Source organism: Coregonus lavaretus (assembly GCF_964263955.1).
Source record: "Coregonus lavaretus genome assembly, chromosome: 11".
NCBI classification, from domain to species: domain Eukaryota; kingdom Metazoa; phylum Chordata; class Actinopteri; order Salmoniformes; family Salmonidae; genus Coregonus; species Coregonus lavaretus.
Window position 1 is genome coordinate 24,807,800 of NC_139998.1, and position 20,444 is coordinate 24,828,243.

The 20,444-nt window shown below is 44.8% G+C and overlaps 1 protein-coding gene across 1 annotated transcript in view; it reads left to right on the plus strand.

Annotated features, from left to right (window-relative positions):
- Positions 1–20,444, plus strand: part of LOC311137627 (GTPase HRas) — a 43,533-nt gene that overhangs the window by 18,216 nt on the left and 4,873 nt on the right. The window contains exons 2-3 of the mRNA XM_084172133.1: positions 13,148–13,284; positions 14,693–14,871. Coding sequence (XP_084028259.1) covers positions 13,174–13,284; positions 14,693–14,871 — 290 coding nt within the window. The 5' untranslated portion in view covers positions 13,148–13,173. The remainder of the gene's footprint in view (positions 1–13,147; positions 13,285–14,692; positions 14,872–20,444) is intronic.

The following is a 20,444-nucleotide window of genomic DNA, read 5'->3' on the forward strand; positions in this document are numbered from 1 at the left end:
TAACTGAACAGGAAAACGCTCATCCAGAGGCAGTGCTCCTAGTGGCCGGGGACTTTAATGCAGGGAAACTTAAATCCATTCTACCTAATTTCTACCAGCATGTTAAATGTGCAACCAGAGGAAAAAAAACTCTAGACCACCTTTACTCCACACACAGAGACGCATACAAAGCTCTCCCTCGCCCTCCATTTGGCAAATCTGACCATAACTCTATCCTGCTGATTCTTGCTTATAAGCAAAAACTAAAGCAGGAAGCACCAGTGACTCGGTTAATAAAAAAGTGGTCAGATGACGCAGATGCTAAGCTACAGGACTGTTTTGCTAGCACAGACTGGAACATGTTCCGGGATTCTTCAGATATCATTGAGGAGTACACCACATCAGTCACTGGCTTCATCAATAAGTGCATCGATGACGTCGTCCCCACAGTGACCGTACGTACATACCCCAACCAGAAGCCATGGATTACAGGCAACATCCGCATTGAGCTAAAGGGTAGAGCTGCTGCTTTCAAGGTAGAGGGACTCTAACTCGGACGCTTATAAGAAATTCCGCTATGCCCTCCGACGAAGCATCAAACAGGCAAAGAGTCAATACAGGACTAAGATTGAATCGTACTACACCAGCTCTGACGCTCGTCGGATGTGGCAGGGCTTGAAAACTATTACAGACTACAAAGGGAAGGTCAGCTGCGAGCTTCCCAGTGACACAAGCCTAACAGACGAGCTAAACCACTTCTATGCTCGCTTCGAGGCAAGCAACACTGAAGCATGCATGAGAGCACCAGCTGTTCCGGATTACTATGTGATCACGCTCTCCGTAGCCGATGTGAGTAAGACTTTTAAGCAGGTCAACATTCACAAGGCCGCAGGGCCAGACGGATTACCAGGACGTGTACTCCGATCATGTGCTGACCAACTGGTCATTTTCAACATTTTCAACATTTTCAACATGTCCCTGACTGAGTCTGTAATACCAACATGTTTCAAGCAGACCACCATAGTCCCCGTGCCCAAGGACACTAAGATAACCTGTCTAAATGACTACTGACCCGTAGCACTGACGTCTGTAGCCATGAAGTGCTTTGAAAGGCTGGTCATGGCTCACATCAACACCATTATCCCAGAAACCCTAGATCCACTCCAATTTGCATACAGCCCCAACAGATCCACAGATGATGCAATCTCTATTGCACTCCACACTGCCCTTTCCCACCTGGACAAGAGGAACACCTACGTGAGAATGCTATTCATTGACTACAGCTCAGCGTTCAACACCATAGTGCCCTCAAAGCTCATCACTAAGCTAAGGATCCTGGGACTAAACACCTCCCTCTGCAACTGGATCCTGGACTTCCTGACGGGCGGCCCCCAGGTGGTAAGGGTAGGTAACAACACATCTGCCACGCTGATCCTCAACACGGGGGCCCCTCAGGGGTGAGTGCTCAGTCCCCTCCTGTACTCCCTGTTCACCCATGACTGCATGGCCAGGCACGACTCCAACACCATCATTAAGTTTGCCGACGACACAACAGTGGTAGGCCTGATCATTGACAACGATGAGACAGCCTATAGGGAGGAGGTCAGAGACCTGGCCGTGTGGTGCCAGGATAACAACCTCTCCCTCAACGTGACCAAGACAAAGGAGATGATTGTGGACTACAGGAAAAAAAAGAGGACTGAGCACGCCCCCATTCTTATCGACAGGGCTGTAGTGGAACAGGTTGAGAGCTTCAAGTTCCTTGGTGTCCACATCACCAACGAACTATCATGGTCCAAACACACCAAGACAGTCGTGAAGAGGGCACGACAAAGCCTATTCCCCTTCAGGAGACTGAAAAGATTTGGCATGGGTCCTCAGATCCTCAACAAGTTCTACAGTTGCACCATCGAGAGCATCCTGACTGGTTGCATCACCGCCTGGTATGGCAACTGCTCAGCCTCCAACCGCAAGGCACTACAGAGGGTAGTGCGTACGGCCCAGTACATCACTGGGGCCAAGCTTCCTGCCATCCAGGACCTCTATACCAGGCGGTATCAGAGGAAGGTCCTCAAAATTGTCAAAGATTCCAGCCACCCTAGTCATAGACTGTTCTCTCTGCTACCGCACAGCAAGCGGTAACGGAGCGCTAAGTCTAGGTCCAAAAGGCTTCTCAACAGCTTCTACCCACAAGCCATAAGGCTCCTGAACAGCTAATCATGGCTACCCGGACTATTTGCACTGCCCCCCCACCCCCACCCCATCTTTTTACGCTGCTGCTACTCTGTTAATTATTTATGCATAGTCACTTTAACTCTACCCACATGCACATATTACCTCAAGTACCTCAACTAGCCGGTGCCCCCGCACATTGACTCTGCACCGGTACCCCCCTGTATATAGCCTCCCTACTGTTATTTTATTTTACTTCTGCTCTTTTTTTCTCAACACTTTTTTGTTGTTGTTTTATTTTACTTTTTTATTAAGAAATAAATGCATTGTTGGTTAAGGGCTGTAAGTAAGCATTTCACGGTAATGTCGACTCCTGTTGTATTCGGCGCATGTGGCAAATAAAATTTGATTTTGATTTGATATTTCATTACAACGGAGGTGGAACAGGTGAGGGGGGAGCACCAAGGGAGTGGATTGGTTAGGAGTCTTAGGACAGAAGAGGAGACTCAGGTGAGGGGAAGGGAAGGTTCCACCATCTCCCTGATTGGCCTACCCGCCAAGTCCATTCTGTTGATTGGTTGTGCCTCTCCTCTCCTGTGATGTCATCCTATCCTGTCATCCCTGTAGTTGTCCACCTGCATGTCAGGATTGATAGCCCAGTAAGATAGATCTGCCACTATAAATCTCCATGTTGAAAAGGCAACAATGGCCTGTATGCAAGAAGCCATCTCCCCTATTGATTCAGAGGGATGGATCAATGCAGCAGCTTCTCTCTCTGGACCAGACCTCTATCACAATAGAATTAATCACTTATTTGTATTCTGTTACAGCGTCCTGCTTCAGGAGATAACACTATAGAAGCCCAGGGCAGGCACAAGCTCAGCCAAGATATGCCTCAAAACATGTCCTCCACCTCTGCTGTAATAACCAGTTATATGCCCAGAATCTGGCTATGTTAGTGCATTGTGTGTGCATAGACGAGAATAGTGTGCGTGCATGGATGTTCCGTGCGTTTTTACTGACTTTATTTACAGTAGCTAAATGTTTGCCCACACGATTGAGGTTGTGGTCATTCCCTTCCTGTGTGTGTGTGTGTGTGAGGGAGGGAGAGAGAGAGAGAGAGAGATTGCCATCAAGTTGTTTTCACAAGCCTGTGAGTGTTGACATTGGTGATGGTCTAGCAGATTTGGACAGCTACCTGTTTCCATGAAACCCTGTGGCAGTCTGGTATAGAGCCTGTTGGAACAGCCGTGTAGGAGAAGTTGTTTGGAGCAGAGCAGAGGGCAGTTGCTCTGTCAGCAAGCAAGAAGAATGCTTTTCCCTCAATCATTAACATCAGTGACCCAACAGTCTGCTCATCAACAAGTCACCCTGGTCTGGACCCCACACACACACACATGGGCTCTAGAGAAGCGGAGTTGGGTGATCTATTAATACACCCAGAGACAAATATAGGAGTTACTTGGTGTGTGTCTGTTGCCTTTGACTCCCTGCCACTGCATTAGCCTTGTAAATGGGGTGTTTTGGGGGATTTTGTGTTGTGTATCCTGCTCTCATCACTGTCCAGAGTCCAGGTTGATGTCACAAGTTACTCCTCTCCTCTAGGAACACTGCAGCTGCTGTGTGTAGGCAGATGTGTTTGTTTGTGTACACACAGGGAGTATGTGTACAGTTTTATGAGCACATGAGGAGGAACAGGGCTTAGAGGAGCTGAAACTGTAGAGGTAGGGTGGGGCAGACACACACAAACACACACACACATGTCAGGACAGGAGGTTAGTGTAGGATAGGGGATGGTGTATGGGGCTGTTTGTAATAAAGATATTTCTGAGTGCAGTGAGTATGTAGGGTGGGGCAGTATGGTGGCTGGTTGGTCAAGAAGGTTGTGGTGAGTGTAGTGTACTTAATACAGGAGTATGCATATGTAGGGTAGAAGATCCAGGGTTTGTTTGTTTGTACGTGATCTGTGTGAGTGCAGTAGAAGATACAGGGTGGGGCAGATCCATAAACTGGGTTGCAGTGGTGGGAGGGAGGGGTTGGTTGGCTGGCTGGCTGACTGGTTGGCTGGCCGGAGGATTGGGTGTCCTACTGGAACTGATTCCACCAGTGTATGTGGTCTTGTCTGTGCCCATCTGCTTATTGGCCTTTTGATACACACACACACACACACACACTCCTGACCTGCAGTGAAATGTTGCCTGTTTCAGGGAAATGTATATGCGTTTTCCCCAGTTTCTTCACAGATCTGTCAACAGCTGATCTACGTCCTCTGTTACATCACTCTGAATTTGTGTAACTAAGGGAGGGGATCTGCGGTTGCCAAGGAGCATCAGCGAAATTATCTTGTGGTCAGCTGAGGTTACATCCAGAAAATAATGTTGCGAAATATCTCATAATTCTAAAGTCAAGAGATATTGGACAAGGGAGGCTCTTTTATATACTTGTCATGATAAATTACTGGGTCAACGGCACCATGTCCGACCCACAGACGATGCAATCTCCATCACACTGCCCACTGCCCTATCCCATCTGGACAAGAGGAATACCTATGTAAGAATTCTGTTCATTGACTATAGCTCAGCATTCAACACCATAGTACCCTCCAAGCTCATCATCAAGCTCGAGGCCCTGGGTCTGAACCCTGTCCTGTGCAACTGGGTTCTGGACTTCCTGACGGGCCACCCCCAGGTGGTGAAGGTAGGAAACAACACCTCCACTTCGCTGATCCTCAACGCTGGGGCCCCACAAGGGTGCGTGCTCAGCCCCCTCCTGTACTCCCTATTCACCCATGACTGCGTGGCCAAGCACGCCTCCAACTCAATCATCAAGTTTGCAGACGACACAACGGTAGTAGGCTTGATTACCAACAATGACGAGACAGCCTACAGGGAGGAGGTGAGGGCTCTGGGAGTGTGGTGCCAGCAAAACAACCTCTCACTCAACGTCAACAAAACAAAGGAGATGATCATGGACTTCAGGAAACAGCAGTGGGAGCACCCCCATATCCACATCGACGGGACCGCAGTGGAGAAGATGGAAAGCTTCAAGTTCCTCGGCGTACACATCACTGACAAACTGAAATGGTCCACCCACACAGACAGTGTGGTGAAGAAGGCGCAACAGCGCCTCTTCAACCTCAGGAGGCTGAAGAAATGTGGCTTGGCACCTAAAACCCTCACAAACTTTTACAGATGCACAATTGAGAGCATCCTGTCGGGCTGTACCATCGCCTGGTGTGGCAACTGCACCGCCCGCAACCGCAGGGCTCTCCAGAGGGTGGTGCGGTCTGCCCAACGCATCACCGGGGGCAAACTACCAGCCCTCCAGGACACCTACAGCACCCAATGTCACAGGAAGGCCAAAAAGATAATCAAGGAGTGCCAGGTTTCCGCCAGACGTGACGCTTGGCATTCAGGCCAAAGATTTCAATCTTGGTTTCATCAGACCAGATAATCTTGTTTCTCATTGTCTGATAGTCTTTAGGTGCCTTTTGGCAAACTCCAAGCGGGCTGTCGTGCTTTTTACTGAGGAGTGGCTTCCGTCTGGCCACTCTACCATAAAGGCCTGATTGGTGGAGTCCTGCAGAGATGGTTGTCCTTCTGGAAGGTGCAGAGATGGTTGTCGTTCTGGAAGGTTCTCCCATCCCCACAGAGGAACTCTAGAGCTCTGTCAGTGACCATTGGGTTCTTGGTCACCTCCCTGACAAAAGTCCTTCTCCCCCAATTGCTCAGTTTGGCCGGGCGTCCAGCTCTAGGAAGAGTATTGGTGGTTCCACACTTCTTCCATTTAAGAATGATGGAGGCCACTGTGTTCTTGGTGACCTTCAATGCTGCAGACATTTTTTGGTGCCCTTCCCCAGATATGTGCCTCAACCCAATCCTGTCTCTACGGGCAATTCCTTCGACCTCATGGCTTGGTTTTTGCTGTGACATGCACTGTCAACTGTGGGACCTTTTTATAGACAGGTGTGTGCCTTTCTAAATCATGTCCAATCAATTGAATTTACCACAGGTGGATTTCTAAAAACCTGTTTTCGCTTTGTCATTATGGGGTATTGTGTGTAGATTGCTGAGTATTTTTTGTATTTAACCCATTTTAGAATAAGGAAAAATGTGGAAAAAGTCAAGGGGTCAGAATACTTTCCGAATGCACTGTTTATCACCAGTAATTTCTATCATTTCTAATCTACAATGTTTGTTTCTTTGGATATGGTAATTTCTGTTAATGCACTCAATATTATTATTACAGTCTTCCCGTTATCATTGTTGGAGTGGACACATTGTTTGCAGAGTGCACAAACTATGCTACACTTGTGAGGAACAAGTTTTGGTTTATTTCATTCCATTTACGAGTTTTGTCAATTAAGTCATTGTCTTTTGTTTGAAGCGCTCGTGTCATTGTTGAGTTAGGACGCGCACGCATAGAAGTAGGCCAATTGGCTACCTGGTCTGCGTGTAAATGTAGGCATATGAATGTGCCCATTTGGGGATCTGATAGTATTTCTGATTGGCTTAATGCACCACAACTAATGACCTGTGGAGCTTCTCAAAGTAATGTTTTCTTCATTTCAAACAGCAAGCAAATTAAGTATGTTTTTACATCCGTTGAGAATTACAATAGTTCCTCATTGTATTTGAAAAATATTTCCAGCTCTCTCCCTTTTGAAAACCACTAAGCTTGAAAGAGAAAAATGTCATGCTCTGATCCAGTGGAAACGTCATAAAATAAGCCTACCTGATTACTTCTTATCAGTACTTTACTTGGACTGAAATAGGTTTCCGGTACTCATTTTGGGTGCTGGTACTGTTTATATCTAGGTGCAGGAGCTCCACAATACTTTTGAGCTAATACCGGCACCTCAAATGTTCTACTGCTTGAGCTCCTGCCCAAGTCAAGCACTGCTTCTTATCCCTTGCGCAAATAGCCTACAGCTGTGTCTGTCACAGGCGCGGGAAACTCTGAGCGCCCAGAATATTTTATACAATGTTTTCGGGCCGGACCCAAGTTAATAGTTGATACAATGTTTCAAGTTCGTTGCAGACAGGCCATGTGTTTGCCAATGTGATTTATAGGATATTTATTTTTATCAGGATATGTCCTACCTGCAGGCTGCAATGTTTTTATTTGTTGGCTTTATGTGGGCTATTTATACATAGTTGGCAATGGCAATAGAAGTTACTTTTTAGGTTTGTATCATTTTCCTTTAGATTTGGATATAATTTTGATTAACTTCATGACAGTAATTTTGAGATATGAAGACATTATTATAAATGAAATGAAACTGTTTCACGAAAATGTGCATATGAAAACCATAACTGGCACGCAAATCGGTAGAAATGGTAAGTTAAATTGGTATTCCACATGAGAAAGGTTGCCGACTTCTCGTGTAGCTTATTACCGACAACTTTAGGAGAGTAATGGCAGAATCTGCGAGCGCCAGCAGGAGTGGGAGGAGAATAGTTGGGTCAGGTTTTTTTCTTCTTCTGGTTATCTAGATCTCTGGTGATCTCTTGAAGCATTTGTCTTATTTCATCAAACCGTAATCTCAATACATATAGTTGATTTTATTAAAACACATAGGTTGTGTCTATATATGGAAAAATACACGTTTCAAAATTTTGACCAATCGATTGGTCGAAAGAACAGACTACTTTTGGTCGACAAATATTTTTTGGGGTCGTACAGCCCTAATATACACTACCAGTCAAAGGTTTGGACACAGCTACTCATTCAAGAGTTTTTCTTTATTTTTACTATTTTTTACATTGTGGAATATAAGTGAAGACAACAAAACCATGAAATAACACATATGGAATCATGTAGTGACCAAAAAGGGTTAAACAAATCAAAATATATTTTATATTTGAGATTCTTCAAATAGCCACCCTTTGCCTTGATGACAGCTTTGCACACTCTTGGCATTCTCTCAACCAGCTTCATGAGGTAGTCACCTGGAATGCATTTCAATTAACAGGTGTGCCTTCTTAAAAGTTAATTTGTGGAATTTCTTTCCTCCTTAATGCATTTGAGCCAATCAGTTGTGTTGTGACAAGGTAGGGGGGGGTGGTACACAGAAGATAGCCCTATTTGGTGAAAGACCAAGTCCATATTATGGCAAGAACAGCTCAAATAAGAAAAGAGAATCAACAGTCCATCATTACTTTAAGACATGAAGGTCAGTCAATACGGAACATTTCAATAGCTTTGAACGTTTCTTCAAGTGCAGTTGCAAAAACCATCAAGCGCTATGATGAAACTGGCTCTCATGAGGACCGCCACAGGAATGGAAGACCCAGATTTACCTCTGCTGCAGAGGATAAGTTCATTAGAGTTACCAGCCTTAGAAATTGCAGCCCAAATAAATGCTTCACAGAGTTCAAGTAACAGACACATCTCAACATCAACTGTTCAGGCCTTCATGGTCGAATTGCTGCAAAGAAACCACTACTAAAGGACACCAATAATAAGAAGAGACTTGCTTGGGCCAAGAAACACGAGCAATGGACATTAGACCGGTGGAAATGTGTCCTTTGGTCTGGAGTCCAAATTTGAGATTTTTGGTTCCAACCGCCGTGGCTTTGTGAGACGCAGTGTGGGTGAACGGATGATCTCCGCATGTGTATTTCCCACCGTAAAGCATGGAGGAGGAGGTGTTATGTTGTGGGGGTGCTTTGCTGGTGACACAGTCTGTGATTTATTTAGAATTCAAGGCACACTTAACCATCATGGCTACCACAGCATTGTGCAGCAATATGCCATCCCATCTGGTTTGGGCTTAGTGGGACTATCATTTGTTTTTCAACAGGACAATGACCCAACACACCTCCAGGCTGTGTAACGGCTATTTTACCAAGAAGGAGAGTGATGGAGTGCTGCATCAGATGACCTGGCCTCCACAATCCCCCGACCTCAAACCAATTGACATGGTTTAAGATTAATCGGATGGCAGAGTGAAGGAAAAGCAGCCAACAAGTGCTCAGTCTATGTGGGAACTCCTTCAAGGCTGTTGGAAAAGCATTCCAGGTTAAGCTGGTTGAGAGAATGCCAAGAGTGTGCAAAGCTGTCATCAAGGCAAAGGGTGGCTATTTGAAGAATCTCAAATATAAAATATATTTTGTTTAGCACTTTTTTGGTTACTACATGATTCCATATGTGTTATTTCATAGTTTTGATGTTTTAACTATTATTCTGCAATGTAGAAAATAGTAAAAATAAAGAAAAACCCTTGAATGAGTAGTTGTGTCCAAACTTTTTACTGGTACTGTATATACAGTGGGGAGAACAAGTATTTGATACACTGCTGATTTTGCAGGTTTTCCTACTTACAAAGCATGTAGAGGTCTGTAATTTTTATCATAGGTACACTTCAACTGTGAGAGACAGAATATAAAACAAAAATCCAGAAAATCACATTGTATGATATTTAAGTAATTAATTTGCATTTTATTGCATGACATAAGTATTTGATCACCTACCAACCAGTAAGAATTCCGGCTCTCACAGACCTGTTAGTTTTTCTTTAAGAAGCCCTCCTGTTCTCCACTCATTACCTGTATTAACTGCACCTGTTTGAACTCGTTACCTGTATAAAAGACACCTGTCCACACACTCAATCAAACAGACTCCAACCTCTCCACAATGGCCAAGACCAGAGAGCTGTGTAAGGACATCAGGGATAAAATAGTAGACCTGCACAAGGCTGGGATGGGCTACAGGACAATAGGCAAGCAGCTTGGTGAGAAGGCAACAACGGTTGGCGCAATTATTAGAAAATGGAAGAAGTTCAAGATGACGGTCAATCACCCTCGGTCTGGGGCTCCATGCAAGATCTCACCTCGTGGGGCATCAATGATCATGAGGAAGGTGAGGGATCAGCCCAGAACTACACGGCAGGACCTGGTCAATGACCTGAAGAGAGCTGGGACCACAGTCTCAAAGAAAACCATTAGTAACACACTACGCCGTCATGGATTAAAATCCTGCAGCGCACGCAAGGTCCCCCTGGTCAAGCCAGCGCATGTCCAGGCCCGTCTGAAGTTTGTCAATGACCATCTGGATGATCCAGAGGAGGAATGGGAGAAGGTCATGTGGTCTGATGAGACAAAAATTGAGCTTTTTGGTCTAAACTCCACTCGCCGTGTTTGGAGGAAGAAGAAGAATGAGTACAACCCCAAGAACACCATCCCAACCGTGAAGCATGGAGGTGGAAACATCATTCTTTGGGGATGCTTTTCTGCAAAGGGGACAGGACGACTGCACCGTATTGAGGGGAGGATGGATGGGGCCATGTATCGCAAGATCTTTTCCAACAACCTCCTTCCCTCAGTAAGAGCATTGAAGATGGGTCGTGGCTGGGTCTTCCAGCATGACAACGACCCGAAACACCCAGCCAGGGCAACTAAGGAGTGGCTCCGTAAGAAGCATCTCAAGGTCCTGGAGTGGCCTAGCCAGTCTCCAGACCTGAACCCAATAGAAAATCTTTGGAGGGAGCTGAAAGTCTGTATTGCCCAGCGACAGCCCCGAAACCTGAAGGATCTGGAGAAGGTCTGTATGGAGGAGTGGGCCAAAATCCCTGCTGCAGTGTGTGCAAACCTGGTCAAGACCTACAGGAAACGTATAATCTCTGTAATTGCAAACAAAGGTTTCTGTACCAAATATTAAGTTCTGCTTTTCTGATGTATCAAATACTTATGTCATGCAATAAAATGCAAATTAATTACTTAAAAATCATACAATGTGATTTTCTGGATTTTTGTTTTAGATTCCGTCTCTCACAGTTGAAGTGTACCTATGATAAAAATTACAGACCTCTACATGCTTTGTAAGTAAGAAAACCTGCAAAATCGGCAGTGTATCAAATACTTGTTCTCCCCACTGTATATTTTAAGAATATTTGTTTAATCCTTTTCTTTTGCCAACGATTTAGCTGTGTTGCTCTTTTAGCCACACTGCACTACCATCCACCCAGTTCACTGGCCTATGGGGTTTTACCCTGTCAAATCAGAGCTTTACTGGTTGGCTAAGGCTGGCCTGGGGTGCATGTGCTGACATCTTATGGGAAAATTACAAGTTGATAGCTGTCTGTTAGCTGTTTGTTGTTTTTACGGCACTGATGTCCTGTAAGTAAGCCACTAGTCTGACACTGTGTTATATAGCTACAGGTGACACACTGACTGGAGCTAGTGGGGCCTGTGTGTAGTGACATGGATCAAAACCATCACCAAGGTCATCTATGCTACATTCATATCTGATGCTGTTGGTTATCTCCATATCTCTCTCACACACTCCATTCTGCCATCTGTTGCAGTGAAAGACTGGATATGTACAGAGAGTTTACCCTTCCACTTGATAGTTCACTGTGTCTGGGTCTCAATACTCTTATTTGGCTCCCTCTCCTTGCCTCCTGTCCTTCATGATCAATTATAGGTGAATGGATTGGATATGGTAGATTTCCACCATATAGCTCTCACCTGTCAAAGGAGGCATTTCTAAAGACACAGACAGTTTTACATTTTAGCAGACGCTTTTATCCACAGCGACATACAGGCACATCACTCAGTCGGCTCGGGGATTCGAACCAGCAACCTTTCGGTTACCGGCCCAACACTCTTAACCGCTAGGCTACCTGCCGCAGCTTGTGTGTTGTTTTGAGTCTCTCTCCAGTCATGTCAGATCAGTGATGGGATGAAGTTGCCTGGCTACCCAGACTCCTTGCTTCAGCCAAACGCTATGCCACGCCCATGGACGTACCTCCCCAATCTTGTAATTGTCCCATAAGTTCTCAGCACATGCATCCCAGGCCAGCCTTAGTAGACCTAGCCAACGAGTAAAGCTCTGATTTGACAGAGTAAAAACCCATAGGCCAGTGAACTGGGTGGATGGGAGTGTAGAGCAGCGGAAGAATTTAGTGTGAGTCATCAGGCTAGGGATAAAGTGGGATGGTATGAGGAAAGGATGTGTTCTTGAAGAGAATAAGGCCTGGTCCAACTGGGTCGTATTCACTATCAGCCATATGGAAGCAAACAGGACAAAACGGGGAAGGACCTACCTGTCCAATAAGAAGCGCTTGTATTCGTTGCAAAATGTTTTCCTACTTTTTGCACTAAGGAATACGACCCAAGTTGTTTAGTGAGAGCCAATGATGTATGGGCAGGGCAGACGTTTGTAATGGTTGTGCCTGTTAACCGGACCCAACCACTCTAAAGAGGGCGACTGGAGGCACACATGGTAGTCCTAAAACCTTCTGACTGCACGGCTTCCCCTTCTCTGTCCTCTCCACTCCACTGGCTATCAATGTTGCAGTGCCACCAAGTACTGTATATTCAACAGTGTGCAGATATCTGTCGGTTTCAATAGAACACAGAATCTCAGCAAGGAAATAATGTCTGTTAGTTAGATTTTTGGCATATGTTGTCTATTTTACCTTTTGCTGTTCTATTTATTGCGTCAAGATCATCGTACTCAAGTGTCATTGAGGGGCTATTCAAATACCCTGCTCACGTGCTGCATGGGCTACATACAGGCTTTCAGAGAAACAGCGCCTCTACGCTGTAAAAAAAAAAAAACACGAGGCTTCAGATTGTGAGGTAGGCAATACTAGGCATCAATGAGGAGCACTCTGCCAGTGTCAAACCCCTCCCCTCCCTCTTTTCCCCCTCCCCTCTCTCCCCCTCGTGTTGAGCGGGAGCGGATGGGAACATCGAGTACCTTCAGCACATTTTTCACATTCCCCTATGGGGGTCTCAGCCCCCCTACACACACACACATCTCACCTCTGGGCAGAGGTGGTGGTAAACTCAGTAGCACGGTAGGGGTTTAGGGGAGCTAATGTCAGACTCAGAATACTGCCCATGAATATACAGTACATCAAATAATGTATACTGTACATCAAAGAATAACAAAACATGATCAAATGTATTAACCTTTCTCTTCACTCTTCCTGTTTTTCTGCTGCTCTCCTACTATTTATTTCTTGCTTTCTCTCTCTCTCTCGCAGAAGTGTGTGTGTGGGGAGCAGTGAGGATGACGGAGTACAAGTTGGTAGTGGTGGGGGCTGGAGGTGTGGGGAAGAGTGCACTCACCATCCAGCTTATACAGAACCACTTTGTGGATGAATACGACCCCACCATAGAGGTATGTACTGTGTGTGTCCAGAGCTTCTGTCCACATCTGCAGCTGATCACTGTGGGTGATGTCATGCGGATGTGGCCCCTCCCCTGGTCTGCAGTGAACGGAGTAGAGTAGGCTAGTGTGACTCTGCTGGCTCTTTGGAGAGACCACTGTTCACTAGGGCAGTGATGATACCAGTATCTCAATATTTCTTCCATGGCAAAAGTGAAAACACGAAGCAGAGTACTATTTGGTCCTTTTAAAACCTGCTGTATGCAGAGTATTGTGTGCTATAGCTTGGAAAATAAATAAACGTGACTCTGGATGACAACATAAAGATGTTTGTTTCCAACATTAGGGCTGTTTTCCTAAAACAGTTTTGTTTCCTTTCCATGACTCTAACGAGTATCGCGATACTGGTATTGTCCCGGCCCTACTGTTCACTACAAAATCTCATTACCAAATATGGCTACTTACTATCAATTCAATTCTCCAAATGTTTTTTTGATTCCACCGCTACTCCTAATTTCATCCCCCTCCGTTCACAATAAGAGAGGGAGAGAGAGATTTGGAGAGACAGAGAGAGAGAGAGAACAGGAGAGTGAGTCTGTCTGCTTTCTCCACTCCCCTCTCTCTCTCTCTCTCTCTCTCTCTCGTTCTCACCACGCCTGCCTCTGGCCAGACAATGTCTTTTTTGTGTGTGTGCATTCCTGGCCCCTATGCACTAGCACACAAAGGCCCTGCACCACATGTTTGTGTCTGTGTGTTAGGACGCTAAACATTTGCCCTGCTACTCTGCCCTTTTGATACCACTACCTCTTCCCTGGCCAGTCACACAGCATAGGGATTTAGCATATATATCAACCAGCACACTACACACTCCACTACATGTGTGTGGTGGGTGTGAGAAAAACGATCAACTAGGTCCCAGGGTCATGCTTTAGGCCTAGTCAAGAAACGTCTGTAAATGGTTAGTTATTATATTGAACACGCATCAATACGTCATTACATATGTTAATTTAGTCAATAATGGAATTTATTGGATGTTCCATCCAGTCCTTCATCACTATGTTTCTTACAGCTATCTGAAACCTAACAAGGTGGCATGTAGCCTAGCAGTTCAGAGCGTCGGGCCAGTAACCGAAAGGTCGCTGGTTTGAATCCCAGAGCCAAATAGGTGAGAAAACTGTCTGTGCTCTTGATCAAGGCTCTTAACCCTAATTGCTCTGGAGAAGAGTGTCTGCTAAATGACTTAAATGTCAATGGTAACAAGTGTGCAACAGCGGTTGAGTTTATTGGCAACTGTGGCTGTGGGCCGATTCACTTACACCCATCCTTAAGTGGGTGTGAGCAAGTACACACTTGGGTAAAGAATAAGGAGGCAGCCTGGCTGTAGCAGTGTAACTGGAGGATATCCCTCCCCCTGTTTTAGGACTCGTACAGGAAGCAGGTGGTGATTGACGGGGAGACGTGTCTGCTGGACATCCTGGACACTGCAGGTCAGGAGGAGTACAGTGCCATGAGGGACCAGTACATGAGGACAGGGGAGGGCTTCCTCTGTGTCTTCGCCATCAACAACACCAAGTCCTTCGAGGACATCCACCAGTACAGGTGTGTGTGTGTGTGTGTGTGTGTGTGTGTGTGTGTGTGTGTGTGTGTGTGTGTGTGTGTGTGTGTGTGTGTGTGTGTGTGTGTGTGTGTGTGTGTCAGGACAGAGGGCTGTACAAAGCAACAAAAAAAAGCTAGCCTCCGACTGGAGGGATTACAGCACGCTGTCAATTAAATCGATCCTGACTCAATTAGACCAGAGAGAGCAATGTTAATTTCGTCAATCAGAACTATGATGAAAAATACTTGTCAACAACCTTTTTCCTGACTAAAACTATGACGATAACGAGATGAGATGCCCTGGAAACAATTACAAATTAGTTTTAATTTTAGTTGACAAATGTGACGAGACGACAATTCCACATGAGACGAATGGACATTCAATTTGACATGAAGCTCTTTTTCATCTTTTTTTTGTTTTCAATCCTAAGTGTTGCTGCAAATGCGAGATGCGGTTGCTTTTTTCCTGTGGGAAAAATGAATGCTATTTTTTGAATATTAGGAGTACAGTAATACCGGGTCCTCTCCAAATACTACCGCTGCACCATCGAGAGCATCCTGACTGGTTGCATCACGGCCTGGTACGGGAATTGCTCCGTCCACGACCGCAAGGCCAGCGTGTGGTGAAGATGGCTCAGTAAATCACTGGGACCGTGCTCCCAACCATCCAGGACATCTACTTGAAACGATGCCTGAGGAAGGCATGCAGCATCATCAAGGACCCCACACACCCCAGCCACGAGGGGCAGACGATATCGGAGCATGAGGTCTGATACCAACAGGCTCTGAGACATTTTCTATCTACAAGCTACCAGACTGCTGAACAATTGAACTGACTAACCACCTGCTCTGATTCTTTTCACCTTAGCACACATGCACTCACTCATGCACACACATGCACACGCATATATATATATATATATATATATATATATATATATATATATATATATATACAGTGAGGGAAAAATGTATTTGATCCCCTGCTGATTTTGTACGTTTGCCCACTGACAAAGAAATTATAAGTCTATAATTTTAATGGTAGGTTTATTTGAACAGTGAGAGACAGAAAAACAACAACAAAAATCCAGAAAAACGCATGTCAAAAATGTTATAAATTGATTTGCATTTTAATGAGCGAAATAAGTATTTGACCCCCTCTCAATCAGAAAGATTTCTGTCTCCCAGGTGTCTTTTATACAAGTAACGAGCTGAGATTAGGAGCACACTCTTAAAGGGAGTGCTCCTAATCTCAGCTTGTTACCTGTATAGAAGACACCTGTCCACAGAAGCAATCAATCAATCAGATTCCAAACTCTCCACCATGGCCAAGACCAAAGAGCTCTCCAAGGATGTCAGGGACAAGATTGTAGACCTACACAAGGCTGGAATGGGCTACAAGACCATCGCCAAGCAGCTTGGTGAGAAGGTGACAACAGTTGGTGCGATTATTCGCAAATGGAAGGAACACAAAATAACTCTCAATCTCCATCAGCCTGGGGCTCCATGCAAGATCTCACCTCGTGGAGTTGCAATGATCATGAGAACGGTGAGGAATCAGCCCAGAACTACACGGGAGGATCTTCTCAGTGATCTCAAGGCAGCTGGGACCATAGTCACCAAGAAAACAATTGGTAACACACTACGCCGTGAAGGACTGAAATCCTGCAGCGCCCGCAAGGTCCCCCTGCTCAAGAAAGCACATATACAGGCCCGTCTGAAGTTTGCCAATGAACATCTGAATGATTCAGAGGAGAACTGGGTGAAAGTGTTGTGGTCAGATGAGACCAAAAATGGAGCTCTTTGGCATCAACTCAACTCGCCGTGTTTGGAGGAGGAGGAATGCTGCCTATGACCCCAAGAACACCATCCACACCGTCAAACAGGGAGGTGGAAACATTATGCTTTGGGGGTGTTTTTCTGCTAAGGGGACAGGACAACTTCACCACATCAAAGGGACGATGGACGGGGCCATGTACCATCAAATCTTGGGTGAGAACCTCCTTCCCTCAGCCAGGGCATTGAAAATGGGTCGTGGATGGGTGTTCCAGCATGACAATGACCCAAAACACACGGCCAAGGCAACAAAGGAGTGGCTCAAGAAGAAGCACATTAAGGTCCTGGAGTGGCCTAGCCAGTCTGCAGACCTTAATCCCATAGAAAATCTGTGGAGGGAGCTGAAGGTTTGAGTTGCCAAACGTCGAAACCTTAATGACTTGGAGAAGATCTGCAAAGAGGAGTGGGACAAAATCCCTCCTGAGATGTGTGCAAACCTGGTGGCCAACTACAAGAAACGTCAGACCTCTGTGATTGCCAACAAGGGTTTTGCCACCAAGTACTAAATCATGTTTTGCAGAGGGGTCAAATACTTATTTCCCTCACTAAAATGCAAATCAATTTATAACATTTTTGACATGCGTTTTTCTGGATTTTGTTGTTGTTATTCTGTCTCTCACTGTTCAAATAAACCTACCAAAATTATAGACTGATCATGTCTTTGTCAGTGGGCAAACGTACAAAATCAGCAGGGGATCAAATACAGTTGAAGTCAGAAGTTTACATACACTTAGGTTGGAGTCATTAAAACTCGTTTTTCAACCACTCCACAAATGTATTGTTAACAAACTATAGTTTTGGCAAGTCGGTTAGGACATCTACTTTGTGCATGACACAAGTAATTTTTCCAACAATTGTTTACAGACAGATTATTTCACTTATAATTCACTGTATCAAAATTCCAGTGGGTCAGAAGTTTACATACACTAAGTTGACTGTGCCTTTAAACAGCTTCGAAAATTCCAGAAAATGATGTCATGGTTTTAGAAGCTTCTGATAGGCTAATTGACATCATTTCAGTCAATTGGAGGTGTACCTGTGGATGTAGTTCAAGGCCTACCTTCAAACTCAGTGCCTCTTTGTTTGACATCATGGGAAAAGCAAAAGAAATCAGCAAAAAAAAAAAAAGTGTAGACCTCCACACGTCGGGTTCATCCTTGGGAGCAATTTCCAAACGCCTGAAGGTACCACGTTCATCTGTACAAACAATAGTACACAAGTATAAACACCATGGGACCACACAGCCGTCATACCGCTCAGGAAGGAGACACCAACGTACTTTGATGCGAAAAGTGCAAATCAATCCCAGAACAACAGCAAAGGACCTTGTGAAGATGCTGGAGGAAACAGGTACAAAAGTATCTATATCCACAGTAAAACGAGTCCTATATCGACATAACCTGAAAGGCCGCTCAGCAAGGAAGAAGCCACTGCTCCAAAACCGCCATAAAAAAGCCAGACTACGGTTTGCAACTGCACATGGGGACAAATATCTTACTTTTTAGAGAAATGTCCTCTGGTCTGATGAAACAAAAACAGAACTGTTTGGCCATAATGACCATCGTTATGTTTGGAGGAAAAAGGGGGTGGCTTGCAAGCCGAAGAACACCATCCCAACCGTGAAGCACGTTGGTGGCAGCATCATGCTGTGGGGGTGCTTTGCTGCAGGAGGGACTGGTGCACTTCACAAAATAGATGGCATCATGAGGAAGGAAAATTATGTGGATATATTGAAGCAACATCTCAAGACATCAGTCAGGAAGTTAAAGCATACTTCCAAAGTTGTGGCAATATGGCTTAAGGACAGCAAAGTCAAGGTATTGGAGTGGCCATCACAAAGCCCTGACCTCAATCCTATAGCACATTTGTGGGCAGAACTGAAAAAGTGTGTGCGAGCAAGGAGGCCTACAAACCTGACTCAGTTACACCAGCTCTGTCAGGAGGAATGGGCCAAAATTCACCCAACTTATTGTGGGAAGGTTGTGGAAGGCTACCTGAAACGTTTGACCCAAGTTAAACAATTTAAAGGCAATGCTACCAAATACTAATTTAGTGTAGGTAAACTTCTGACCCACTTGGAATGTGATGAAAGAAAGAAATGCTGAAATAAATTATTCTCTCTCCTATTATTCAGACATTTCACATTCTTAAAATAAAGTGGTGATCCTAACTGACCTAAGACAGGGAATTTTTACTAGGATTAAATGTCAGGAATTGTGAAAAACTGAGTTTAAATGTTTTTGGCTAAGGTGTATGTAAACCTCCGACTTCAACTGGACATTCATGCTACACACACATCACAACTGCTGCTACCAGACTCTTATTAAACTGCTCAGTTTATACACTGCCCCCCCCCCTAAAACACATGTAAATATTGGACTGTAAATTGTGCCTTCCTGTACTATACTTATGCTAAAAATGTATATTCTGTTCCACTGAGCCATTTACTTTATGTTCATACTCTTATCTTTTATTATTTCTTATTGTTGCATTGTCGAAGGAACCTGCAAGTAAGCATTTTGTTGGACGATGTATACCATGTGTATCCCGTACATAAGACTAATAAAACTTGAAACTTCTGGCATTTTTGTAAAGCTGAATTTCTCCCCTTTTCAAGGAAACAACTGTTATTTACCTCCTTGACGGTTATTATGTGTAGAAAATCAGAGCTGTGAATTGTTTAACCTGTAGGCAAGACTTTATAGCCTATGTAGTTAATTATGGCTGGCATTGGTTACAATCTGCCACTATTAATGTTGCCAGCTAAGGTATATGACGGGATAGTAGTCCTAGTTGGAAAAGGATATCTGAATGTGCACATGATGGAAGTTAGAGGTAGCCTAATTATTCATTATTTAATATTTTAAAAAGCACTGTCTATTATGTGATTAAAATGGCTGTGACTAAAACTAAACAAAAATTGTCCAGAGTTTTAGTCAACTGATAATAACTAAACCTAACGAAGGGTGAAATGACTAAAATGTGACTAAGACTAAAATGTATTTTAAGACTAAAACTAAGACCATAACTAAATCTAAAATAGCTGCCAAATTAACACTGGACCAGAGAAGAGATGCAGGAGAGGAGAGGGGGAGCACCCCCAAGGATGAGGGAGGGAGGGAGGGAGGGAGGGAGGGAGGGAGGGAGGGAGGGAGGAATTCCAGATGGAGACGATGATGACGAAGATAATCTATTCTGCCTCCTCCCTCTCCCCACGCCCCGTCTCTCTCTTTCTCTCTCCCTCTTGTTTGTTTTATTGGTAATGAGGAAGGTTGTTATATTTGGGGAACCACACACTCTAACAGCACATTTGTCTCCCCCAGTGTTACTCCTGACATAGCCTGGTGTGCCAGGTTCCAAAGCTCTGTTAATAACACCATATCACTGTCTAAAGATGGACGTACACTCAACACTGTAATAATACTCCCCATCCCAGATCCCGGGCCAGAATAGAGGATGACTACTGAGTTACACTGGTCAGGTTATTTAAAGATGAATTGTTCATGTGATAGACAGCGGGAGAGTGCAGTTCGTTCAGTCCCTCTGTGTTAACTCCAGCTCTAATGCCAGACTGCCAGCTATGGGATTGGTAAGGTGTGCCTGTTGCCCACCATTTGGCCTGCACTATACAGGGGATCGACCTGGCCAAAGCGCTATGCAGAGTCACTGATCTACAAATCACACCAAACGGACCATAGATCAGTGTTGTGTAGGTGTTGGTGGGCTTGCATTGGCTATTG